This window comes from Antechinus flavipes, chromosome 4, assembly GCF_016432865.1.
Source record: "Antechinus flavipes isolate AdamAnt ecotype Samford, QLD, Australia chromosome 4, AdamAnt_v2, whole genome shotgun sequence".
NCBI lineage: Eukaryota > Metazoa > Chordata > Mammalia > Dasyuromorphia > Dasyuridae > Antechinus > Antechinus flavipes.
This window is the reverse complement of record NC_067401.1, coordinates 340,921,342-340,934,397: the sequence shown is the minus strand read 5'-3', so window position 1 is coordinate 340,934,397 and position 13,056 is coordinate 340,921,342. Positions and strand designations below refer to the sequence as shown.

The window sequence follows — 13,056 nt, the reverse complement described above, 5'->3', positions numbered from 1 at the left end:
GTTGAAAGTTATTGGTCAATGTATAGATTGCCAAGATACTTGGAATTTTCAGGTTGCCTTGGAAAGAAGTGAAAGAATGTTACTAAAAACATGACATCTCTCCTTGGTAGAGCTTGATGCATATCAGGGAGAACTTATGGGAACATTAAGTTTCATTGCTTTTAGATATTTTGAATATTTGAAGGATATGAATGCCAAAACATGATATTTCTACATAAATAATTAATATTTCTAAGGAATATTGAAAGATGATAGCTTATATGATAGGAAGAATGAAATAGAAGGTTTAAATGAGTATGTTAAAGTTTCATCATTGTTATATTTAAATGGATATTTCTGAAACAAATATTCTAGATAGCTCTAGCTGAACAAATGGAGATAACTCAGTCCAGTTGAGTAATGAAAATGGTAAATAAGCAAGCTAATAGGGTTGTTGAGTTAGGAAAGTGAAATGACTAGGCATAGACTTTTAATTTTCTTATTGTTGATGCTATAAAAGGATGAAAGATTATCATTTATTATTTCTGATATACAATTATGAAGAGCAAAAGAGAGATGAGTAGTTAAGAAGCAATTTTGTCAACAGTCTCTAGTAGTGTGTGTTCAAGTTCTTGTGGTAGGCAGAGAATTATCTCTTCTGAGAGGGAAAATCATCAGGATACATCCCCAAGTTATTTGGAAGTATAGGTGCAATTACTACCTATGGAGTGAAGCATATGGTTAATGTGTGTATCTGAGTTATATAACTATCTGTGGTCAAGCTATTCTTGAAAGGATGTTATAGACAACAGTGATGATTTCTGGAAGTTAAGAGCTTTAAATGGTTGTTCTGTCTTTAGCAGAAGAGATGTATTCATTATTCAACACTTGTTAAAATATCTACAGACTAAAAATGCATTGATGGGTGTTGGGGATGGTTTTAAAAAAAGAAAAAATACTGTTCCTGTCTTTAAACACACTATCCTTATACTCTGGAAAGAAGTGAGATACAAATATGGATAAAAGTAATACATAATATTACATGGTAAATATCTTCTTCCTCGTTGGCAAAAGACACTCCTCATTGGTAGCTCCCTACACTAATGAAATCATAGCTCTAAAAATAAGATATGCCCACAAGAATGTACAATGATACTCTGAAATGTATTTCCCCTCCCCCCCACTAGATAATATGCTCCATATGAACAGAAGCACTGTATGATTTAAACCTTATTTCCTATCTCTTCTCAATATGATCCTACCCATCCACACACACAGCACCTAGCAGTTTTAAGGTACAAGAAGGTTCTTGTCTATTAGGGCAGGCAGGAATGTCTTCATGGCATTTGATTTGAGGTTTAACAGGTGTATCTGAATTTAGCAGGCAAAGAAAAAGGAATGATATTCTAAGCACAAAGAGTACTATTAGTCAAAACGCTGAAGCATAAAAATGCAAGACAGATTAAGGGGGAAGAGATGATTCTAGTTTATCTAGAGCTTAGACCCTCTGAGAGGGTCATTTTAAGATAAAAGTTTGACAGGCAGAGTGGTATCATATTGAAAAAATTAGAGGAGCTGCCATGGAGGTATTAGCTGGAGCAAACAACATGGAATGAGATCAAGAAATGAGGGAAAACAGTTCATAGAGAAGAAAATTATGTATGTATGTATACATATGTATATATATATATATATATATATATATATATACATACACACATATATGTAAATGTATGTATCTCTCAACCTCATGTGATATTTAATAAAAATTTGGAAAATATGAACTCTTCAATCCAATATCCAAATAGTTCCCACTTTTGGGTTTTTGAGGAAAAGTTTATCTTTGACACTAGATGCTAGGGTATTTTTCTCCAATCTCACAGATTGCTCAAAACTTGACCTCCTCAGAATTTCTTCACACTTTAGGTACTAGTGATACATAGACTCTTCTAGACACTTAAAATAAAGACAAAATGAAAACTACTTTCTGCTTTCATCTTATTAGGAGATAAACATTTGATCAGCTAGATGTGATTAATTGGTGGAAAGGTAGACCACTAACAATCAGAAGCTTCAGGAAAGAATACCTCTATTGAGCCTTATAGAGTTATAGCTTCTAAAAGGCAAACAAGTGATTATAGAAACACTTCTTTAACAATTCCAGTAAAGAGGAACATATCACCTCCTAAGAATTCTGTTTCAATTTTATATAGTATTCAAATATTTCTTTACATTAAGATTGAATCTGAATCTTTTAAAACTTCAACTCCTTTCTCTTGATTCAGACCTATTGGGACAAGTAGAAAAAAATGTAATTCCTCTTTTATATAACCTATAACATATTAAATACATAAAGGCAGCTTCCATGTACTCCTTCTTCAGGTTATATATCCCCAGTTTTTTTTTTAGCCATTTTGAATCACCTTGAGATTTTTCAAGTCCCAATAAAATTCTTCTGAATATTTCCCAGTTTTCACTATTATTCCTCAAATATGGAATGTTGAGCTGAACAAAATATTCCAGATATAATGTTTCCCAATTCTCATTTATCATGACCTTTTTTTTTGGGGGGGGGAGAGGTTAACACTCTTGACTACATCTGTCTTCCTGTATACTCTCTTTTCTCAGTTTTGTGACATTGTTCTTTCTCACTTATCCTCCAATCTATATACCTGTTCCTTCTTAGACTTCCATATTTCTTCATTTGTTTGCCTTTATTTCATACAGGAAGTGTTTCATATAGTTACTTATTGTGCTTTTTTCTTTATATTCTTTCTTCAGTAGCTTCCATGGGTTCAAAAATAATTTCTATACATATCCCAATCTTCACACATTTTGGATTCAGTGTTTTCTTGCCATTTTAAATTCAATGTGTCTCCATTTTATTTTCCCCTAAACCCACCTCTCTCCTTATTGAGAGCACCAGCACATTTTAATGACTCAGAATCACCACCTAGGAGTCATTCTTGATTTCTCATTCTGTCTGTCAGAAGAAGAGCTAAGAGCAGTCTAAGAAGTTGGAGTGAGATGAGGATGATGGTTGGAGCGTCAACTATATGCATGAGATATTTGAAATGAACTAGTTGGTTTTGGAACCATTTACAGCTTAGACCTTGAATTCCCAAATACTAGTTGTCCTTTCAGAAAAAAAAATTGTATATCTTCTCTTTTGTTTATAGGCACTGCAGAATGAGATTGTATCTCACTCCTCACTATACAGCAATCTCTTACAGTTAAAAGAATCTCTCTTCTCGGTAGCTTCTAAAGATGATGTGAAAGTGATTCAGTTACAGTTGGAGCAGCTGGATGAGAGATGGAGAGTTTTACCTCAAATAATTAGTAAAAGGTTTGTTTATTTTTCCTGAAAACCATTCACTTTTGCTTGGTTTTAGATGATGAGCCTTCTAAATTAAGAAACCCAGTTATTATTTGAAACTGGTCTAGAGTCAAAAGACAAGAATTTTTGTGGCTATTTCTTTCATTTCATGATTTTGGATAATTCACTTTCCTTTTCTGGACTTTAACTCTCCAATTTGTTGATGTGGATGACAAAACATTGGGGTGTTGTTAAGCAATACTCTTTATGTTCATAGCCATAAGTTGACCTAGTTAATTTTTATATTTTTAACCTTTGAAGGCAGAATGTTGTATTGGTGGTGGTGGGAGGAACTTAACTTTGATTTGGCTATGGACTCTAAAATGTACTATTTTTTGAATCTTGATATGTAACATTCTCTCTTCCTTAGTTTCTCATCTATTAGATGAGAATAATATTGCTTGATCTAATTCACAGAATTATAAGAATAGTAACTAGTATTTGTATAATGCTTTAATGTTTTCAAAGGATTACAAAATATCTCAAAATAGCTCTAGAAGGTTGGTATTATTTATCCCCATTTTACACATGAGGAAACCGAGGCAGGCAGAAATTAAGTGAGTTGTTCAGTGTCACACACTGAAAGTCAAATTTGAGCTGTCTTCCTGTTTAGTACTTTATATACTATGTCACCTAGCCATTTTATGAGAAAAGTAAATTGTAAAATTATAAACTTTTTATAAATCAAAATTACCTCAGATTAATTTTTGAACTTTAAACATACTCTCCTTTCTTTTTTGGTACAGAATTAGTTTTCTCCAGTCTGTAGTTGCTGAACATCAGCAATTTGATGAACTGCTCCTTTCATTTTCTGTCTGGATTAAGCAGTTTCTCAGTGATTTACAAAATACTTCTCAAATCAGCATACTGGACCATCAAGCTGCTTTAGTTCACCATAAGGTAAAGCACCATTTCTTTTTAAGCCTGAAGGAAGATCATATACATTAGTGAAATTCTGGGCAACAAATATTCATTAAGATTCTGCTATATACTATACTTAATTTTATGCTGCTATTATGTGCAAGACACTATGAAGGTCACTGGGTATAAAGAAATAAATCTTATTTGTGAAATGTCTTCTAACTTCATTGTATTATATACAATGAAAAAAATGCCTCTTGTTGTCTTAAGATCTGAGTTCTAATCCCATCTCTGATTCTTAATACTCTTTGAAATTGGTCAGATCACTTAGCCTATGTTAGCCTAATTTTCCTACCTTGTAAAACAAGGAGTTGGAATTGTTGGTCTCTGAGGTATAATTTTCTGATCTTTGATTTTAACTACATATAAACTCATCTAACTTTTGTTCTCTGTGCTATGCAAAGTTAATTATACAGGCACAGTCTCTCTACTATTTTATTGGTTAACAGAAATAGCAATCCTGTGTCTTGTTTCCCTGCCACCCCATCCCATTTTCACAAACCCCAGTGTATATGAAATAGATTTTTAAGGTGAAAGTTTTTTATTATATTATTTCTCTTGTTCTCATCTAATTAGAAAACCAAGACTGATGTCCTGACTTTTACTTTATCATTTCCCACTCTAAACTCTTAGTTTGAAAGTGGTTTCCTTCAAATGTACTAAATGTGGTTGTTTTTTTAATTTGTTTTTTTTTTAATAGTTATTAAACATTTTTCTACTGATAGCCTGTCATAGCACACTCCACAGAAATATGAACATCCATGAGCCATTGACCAGTATTCTTATTTTCCCTTACAGTGGTTCAGGAGGAAGAATTATCACATTACTTTTTTTCCATTGCTGCTTCTTTGTCCTTTATCTGCCATCATTTCTCAGGAATGTTCCCACTATGGACCATATTTATCATCTAGTGCAGAACCTCATTGATTTCATTTGCATTGGCTGTCCTTCATTCCCCACATTATGCATGGAATAAACTTGCTCCTTAACTCTAACCTTCAGAATTCTCATATCTCTTCATAGCTTAACTCCTGTGTCTTATCCCTTTTCCATTTAAATCTTATGTCTTCATCTGATCCTTTCTTCCCCTTCCTCACTCCCTCACCAATGTTATACTAATTTGTATTCATTTAAAATGCAAGCCCCTTGAGGGAAGATAAGAACTGTTTAACTTTTCTCTTTGGTCTTCTAGCACTTAGTAGAGGGCATTAAAAAGGTAGACATTTTTGTACATATACATATATTTGTTGAATTTAATTTGGGGGATATAGGTATATGTGTGTATCTATGTATATGTATATATGTGTATATATCTAATCAGTAGTTGTAGTGGCATTAATATGGATAAAATGTGCTTTGAATACATTAGATGAAATATATTTCTATTTTTTAAAAAATTCTATTTTACTAAAAATTCTCAACTTCATAAAATGAAGCAATTATAGTCAATAGCAGATTCAGATCATTATGTCATCCAGAGCAGCTCTGAAAGGTTCAAGAATTGTTCACCTGTTAATATGTTTTCTTTGCAATGTTTTCATTGAATTTTAATATTCTGTTTTAGATCAATGATTTAATATAAAATTTCTAATTTTCTACAATATTACAGGCTACTAGGGGATCAGATCAGCTTTTGCATTTTGAGCTTGCCTCTCTCATATATAATAGATTAAGTAGATTTGAGTCCACACTAATATTTAAGTATTTTCAAGTTTCTTCCTAGTTCTTCAAGCATTTTGTTAGAATAAAATATTTCTACTTTTACATCAAATTCCATTTCATGATTACCTTAATCCTAACTCATTCTGTAAAATTTAAATTGTGTGAAAATCTAGATTTAGAAGACCTTTGAAAATAACTGCTTTCTCTGAAAGTTTTGAAAATATTCCTGTTGCATTTAAAATATTATTTTGGTTTTTAATCCTTACTTTATTAAGTTTTCTCTCCCCATTTCCCTAAACTACATCTCTGTGTATTTCAGTGACTTTAAAAAAATGTTTGTTTATTCATTCACCTATTCATTAATCAACTTATTTATTTTTTCATTTAGATGTATTTTGAAGCCCCCTCTCCTACCAATATCTAGTGTTAGCTTCTTTAAAGCAGAGATTGTTTCTTCTTCTAATTTACTTTTTTAGCCTTATAAGACACATTCCCCATCACATACATTATGGTCATTCCAAATGGCATTTTAAATTTTTCTGAGATGTGATATTCTTTCTCCATTTAAAGCCTTTTCATTGGCTGTCCCTATATCAAAAATGCGCTTATTCCTCACCTTCACCACTTAAGAATCCTTAGTTCAAGTTTCACCATCTATATAAATCATTTTTTCTAAGATTTGCTCTGAAATTACCTTAAATCCATTTTACTTGTGTATTTGTACAGACTCCCTTTACTAGATTGTGAGCTCCATTTTTGTCTAAATCTCCAATATCTAGACTTTTTAATTGGTTTTGTTTTGCTTTGTTCCAATATCCACTAACAATTCAGTGCCATGGACAGAGCAATGGTTAAGTGTAATTGAAATGAATTTAAATTGTAGAATAGACTCATTGTGTAAGTATCTGTTTATCTAGACTGCTTTTAATTATTTTTTTTTTAGGACCACTCAGCTGAAGTAGAGAACAAGAAGGAAGAAATGCTTCAGCTAAAGGCTCATTTAGGAAAGTTATGTTCTTTCAGCAGAGGAGAGGACCAACATATTCTTCAGGGAAGAGCAGAGGATTGCTTCCAGCTGTTCCAAGAGGCCAGTCAGATAATTGAGAGAAGGCAACTTGCATTGACCAAGTTGACCCAATTCTTTCAAGCTCATGCTTCTTTATCAAATGTTCTCCATAGACTAAGGCAAACTGTGGAAGCTACTAGTAACATGGATAAGACACAGTCAGAATTATTGGAGAAGGACTTACATGATGCTATTATGGATACTAAAAATTTAGATTGTGCTGCAATTAGTCTCGATGGAATTCTCACAAAAGCCCAGTATCACCTGAAGAGTGACAATTCTGAGCAGAGAGCTTCTTGTAGGAGAATGGCAGATCAACTTGGTTTAGAATTAGAAAGCATCCAGAACCTTCTGGGGACCAAGCAGAGTGAGGCAGAGGCCTTTGTAGCCCTGAGAAAAGCTTTTGCAGATCACAAGGAAGCTCTCTTGAAGAGTCTTGAAGATATTGAAGAAAGGACTGACAGAGAACGATTAAAGGAGCTTAGCCAGCAAGCTGTGCAACAAAGGTAGGGGAAAAAAAAAAAAAAACTTTTCTTTTTTTTTAAAAAAATTTTTGTTCTTTGTACTAGAAGTTTTTTTCCTCATTTTTGTGGTACCCAAGACTTTCACATATGGATCACCAGAAAGCTTCTCCAGCTTCAATTCTCTGGATTAATACCTACTCATAATTGTAGCTCAAAAACACCTAATTATGTTTTTACTTTTATTTGGCTAGCCAGAAGGGACATTCTTCTAAAACAAAATACATTTATTAATAATTAATAAAATTACTGAAAAGAAAGATCTCACACTCACCCATTTAACTCCCTCCACACAAGTTACATTTCCCAAATGTTCCTAAATCATCACTAAGGGAGGAAACTGAGGGATATATATAGATGGGAACATGTTAAGGAAGATGTATAACTGGGTAATTAATCTCACTGATACTTCATAACCATAGATATCCTATAGTGATAACATTACACTGCTTTCTCATGTGCTTTTATAATTTTTTTGGTTGGTTGTCTCTGTTTTGTGTTGCTTTTCTTCAGTTCTTTCTCAAAGGAAGAAACCTGCAAACTCATTAGTATATCGCTCTTGAGGGTATATTGCCTCTCTTTAGATGGCTAACAGATTTTAGCCACCATATCTGCCTAAAATAATTTCCATAGTCATTTTAAATGTCTTCTCTCCTTTTCTCTTATGGCTTCCAAGTTCATTTAGTCTAAATTTTTAGTTGTCTTAAAGTCAGAATATTTTTTTCAATCCCTTTTTATTTCCATGATTCCAAAATAGGGAGAATGTAGAAGAGATTTAAAGGGGATGGGGATTTTTGTCAGACTAACTTTATTCTGTTCTCCTGTTGACATTTTTGTTTTTCCTATATTATATAAATTTAGCTTTCATATGGTAAGTGTAAAATGAACTTTACTAAAATTTATGAAATAAGTCTTTCTTTTTTTTTAAATAACTTTTTATTGACAGAACCCATGCCAGGGTAATTTTTTACAGCATTATCCCTTGCATTCACTTCTGTTCTGATTTTTCCCCTCCCTCCCTCCACCCCCTCCCCGAGATGGCAAGCAGTCCTTTACATGTTGAATAGGTTACAATATATCCTAGATACAATATATGTGTGCAGAACTGAACAGTTTTCTTCTTGCACAGGGAGAATTGAATTCAGAAGGTATAAATAACCGGGAAGAAAAACAAAAATGCAAGCAGTTTATATTCATTTCCCAGTGTTCTTTCTTTGGGTGTAGCTGCTTCTGCCCATCTTTGCTCAATTGAAATTGAATTAGCTCTCTTTATCGAAGAGATCCACTTCCATCAGAATACATCCTCAAACAGTATCATTGTTGAGGTATATAATGATCTCCTGGTTCTGCTCATTTCACTTAGCATCAGTTCATGTAAGTCTCACCAGTCCTCTCTGTATTCATCCCGCTGGTCATTCCTTATAGAACAATAATATTCCATAATGTTTATATACCACAATTTACTCAACCATTCTCCAATTGATGAACATCCATTCATTTTCCAGCTTCTAGCCACTACAAACAGGGCTGCCACAAACATTTTGGCACATACAGGTCCCTTTCCCTTCTTTAATATCTCTTTGGGGTATAAGCCCAGTAGAGACACTGCTGGATCAAAGGGTATACACAGTTTGATAACTTTTTGAGCATAGTTCCAAATTGCTCTCCAGAATGGCTGGATGTGTTCACAATTCCACCAACAATGTATCAGTGTCCCTGGTTTCCCACATCCCCTCCAACATTCCACATTATCTTTCCCTGTCACTCTAGCCAATCTGACAGGTGTGTAGTGGTATCTCAGCGTTGTCTTAATTTGCATTTCTCTGATTAATAATGATTTGGAGCATATTTTCATATGTCTATAAATAGTTTCAATTTCTTCATCTGAGAATTGTCTGTTCATATCATTTGACCATTTATCAATTGGAGAATGGTTTGATTTCTTATAAATTAGAGTCTATTCTCTATATATTTTGGAAATGAGGCTTTATCAGAACCTTTGATTGTAAAAATGTTTTCCCAGTTTATTGTTTCCCTTCTAATCTTGTCTGCATTTGTTTTGTTTGTACAAAAACTTTTCAATTTGATATAATCAAAATTTTCTATTTTGTTGTCAATAGTGATCTCTAGTTCTTCTTTGGTCATAAATTCCTCCCTCTTCCACAGGTCTGAGAGGTAAACTATCCTATGCTCTTCCAATTTATTTATAATCTCATTCTTTATGCCTAGGTCATGAACCCATTTTGACCTTATCTTGGTGTATAGTGTTAAGTGTGGGTCAATGCCTAGTTTCTGCCATACTAATTTCCAATTTCCCCAGCAATTTTTGTCAAATAATGCATTCTTATCCCAGAAACCGGGGTCTTTGGGTTTGTCAAACACTATATTATTAAAGTTATTGGCTGTTTTGTCCTTTGAAATAGATCTTTCTTAATGTGTTTAGGTAACATTAATAATACAAATGATTTTAAATTCATGAAGCCTTTTACTTAATTTTATCTGGAGGGGCACTATCAGGTTGGTTAGAGAGGGAAAGCTTTTAAACCAAATACCAAGTCCTAGAGGTGTTGTAAATGTACTGGTAAATGGGAGTACCCATACAAATAAAATTATAGATCATTTAAATACAAAGTCTTTGGATAAAGTTGAAAAGGAGGGCAATTGAACATTTTCTTTCATAGGTTACGAGTTTTTAATCAGTTAGAAGATGAGTTGAATTCTCATGAGCATGAATTGTGGTGGCTGAAGGACAAAGCTAAACAAATAGCTCAAAAAGATGTGACTTTTGCACCAGAATTTGATGAAGAGATAAATCGTTTGGAAGCTACCTGGGGTGACACAAAGAAGTTAATTCATGAAAAGTAAGTCAAATATTGTTAGAATAGTTGGATCATTGCATGGTGCTGTGAGTATAGCACATAGTGGAATTTAATGTCTTTTCAGTTTTAGTTATTCCATGTTCTTCCAGTCATATCTTCACCATCTATTGATTTGTTTTTTGAGAATGGGAATTTTTTTTAAAAAGTACCTAAATCTTATTACTGTTCACTAATGTCATGGAGGGGTTGAAAAGCAGAAATAAAACAGTCTCTCTCTCTCTCTCTCTCTCTCTCTCTCTCTCTCTACATATATATATATACATACATGTATACATACACACATACGTATACACATGCACACTTTTCCCCTCAATTACATGCAAAACAATTTTAAATATATTTTTTAAAATTTTGAGTTCTAAAATCTTTCCTCCTTTTCTCCCCTCCCTCTCTCCCTCCCTGAGATAGTAAGCAATTTGAAAATGGGTTATATGTGTGCAATTGTGTTAAACTTATTTCAATAATAATCATTTTCTGGAAAAAAAATCATGAAAGAAAAAGGAAGAAGGAAGGAAGAAAAACCTTGCTTCAGTCTACATTAGGATGTAATCACTTCTTTCTCTGAAGTAGGATAGCATTTTTTCATCACGACTCCTTTGGGATTGTTTTAGATTATTTATTGCTAGGTCTAGCCAAGAGGCCAGTTGATCATCATGCAGTATTGCTGGTACATTATACAATGTGGGAGAAACAGTTTTAACAAAAAATAGTGGTGAGAAGTGAAACAGGATGGACAAAATCAGCATATGTTTTATTTGACCATATAACATAAGTTGACAAGCTCTATTTTAAAATCAGATTGTTACTTAAAGATAAATATTTAGTATGAGCACATGTAGCATAAGAGATAGCAATATAATAAATTAGTTCCATCCTTTAAGATCAAAACACTTAAAATTTAAGAGAAAAATACTTTATTTTTAATATTGGTATGCTTCCCATTTGGATGCTTCTTGAATAGTACCTTTTTAACTTTATTTGTCTGTTCTCTATTTCAGAAATTAGATTTCAAAGAAGATAAAGAAAAGTGTGTGTGTGTGTGTGTGTGTGTGTGTATGCTATCCTCCCTTCTTCTTCGTGTCTTTCTCTAGCCTCTTCTCTCCCCATTTTGTGGGGTTTAATAAAAAATTAAAAGTTTGGGTTATTAAAAATAAAATTCAGAGTAACTTCCATGAATAATATTAAGCATTTATAACATAGAGATACATTTATGCATGTGTTTACATACACATACATTCATAGATATATTCTACCTTTCCTTTCTCTTAGATTAGCATTCAAGACTGCTTATGATACCTTATTGTTACATTGCCTACATTTCCCAATATATTCTTTCACTTTCTCTTTTTTGAGAAAGTAATAAAGAATAAAAAAGAAATAAAGATCACCAAAACAAATGAACAAAATAAAAATTGGGATGGTATATGTAGTAGTCAGAATTTTTTAGTCTCCCCACTACACCAGAGAAATGAAGAGAGTTTTAATAAAAAGATGTGCAATCATAATTTAAGGCAAATATTTTAAATCAAAAATATTAAATGTGAATGAATAGCATCACTGTGACTATAGTAGCAGAGACAAAGTTATGATTTTCATTTAGTCTCCAAATTGTTCCTTTTTATATATTTTAGACAGTTTTCCTTAGATTTAACCCTAAGAAGAATTCCCCTTGTGCTATCTTCCTTAAAAAGTGATATTCTCCTAATTCTTTTTTTTTTTCCTGTTACTGTTTCAGTCAAGGTCAGTGCTGTGGACTTATTGATTTGATGAGAGAATATCAGAATTTGAAGTCATTAATCTGTAAAGTCTTAGAAAATGCCAACAATGTAACTATGACCAGATCTACTGTAAAGGATCGGGAAGACATTAGATGGGCCTTATCTAAGGTGATTACTTGATCAATATTTGATTTTTATCATCATTTCCATATATATATATAATTTTGGTCATGCAGGATTTCTTTGGTTGGAAAATACTTCTATATGTTAGAAATATTGAACTCTAGATCTCCATGGTCACTTTGTTCTAGAAAAGATTGCACTCTAGAATTCTGAAGAACTCTTCAATAAGTAATTTATAATGTTCACCATCCTACTGTATAGGCAGAAGTGGATTTAGATGCTTGATTCACATCTTGAGATTATTAGCTTTTTTAAATAAAGCTAAGCTTAGCCTAGAGTTTTTAGAGATAGAAACTGATCAACATATGCACACATATACACAAATGCACACACATGCATACATATATGTATATATGTATGTTTATAGAGAATGTGTTTAACCACTGATCATTTTATTAAATTAAAGAAACATTTATTTCCACAGCATGAAACTGTCAAGAATGAAATGAATGGGAAACAAAAGGAACTGGATGACTTTACAAGTAAAGGAAAACATTTGATATCTGAATTAAAAAGAAATCAAAGCAGTGATTTCATTCTTGTGAAAACAGACATGGATAGCACTGTGGATAGATGGCTAGATGTAAGAACAGTCACTCTTTTTTTGTATTAATACTACTAATCATTAATTTTCCTCACAGCTTAGTCTACCCTATAGTGGGTAGTATTATTGGACGAGTCCAAGAAGTAGATTATTTTTTGAATGTCTAATTTCATTGCTATAAGGAACTCCCATGTGACAAAGTCTCTA

General features: G+C 32.7%; 1 protein-coding gene across 1 annotated transcript in view; it reads left to right on the top strand.

The window, feature by feature from the left end:
- Positions 1 to 13,056, top strand: part of SYNE1 (spectrin repeat containing nuclear envelope protein 1) — a 593,997-nt gene that overhangs the window by 269,440 nt on the left and 311,501 nt on the right. Inside the window, exons 38-43 of the mRNA XM_051997964.1 lie at positions 3,159 to 3,325; positions 4,102 to 4,255; positions 6,882 to 7,510; positions 10,207 to 10,386; positions 12,140 to 12,290; positions 12,730 to 12,888. Of these exons, the coding sequence (XP_051853924.1) occupies positions 3,159 to 3,325; positions 4,102 to 4,255; positions 6,882 to 7,510; positions 10,207 to 10,386; positions 12,140 to 12,290; positions 12,730 to 12,888 (1,440 nt within the window). The remainder of the gene's footprint in view (positions 1 to 3,158; positions 3,326 to 4,101; positions 4,256 to 6,881; positions 7,511 to 10,206; positions 10,387 to 12,139; positions 12,291 to 12,729; positions 12,889 to 13,056) is intronic.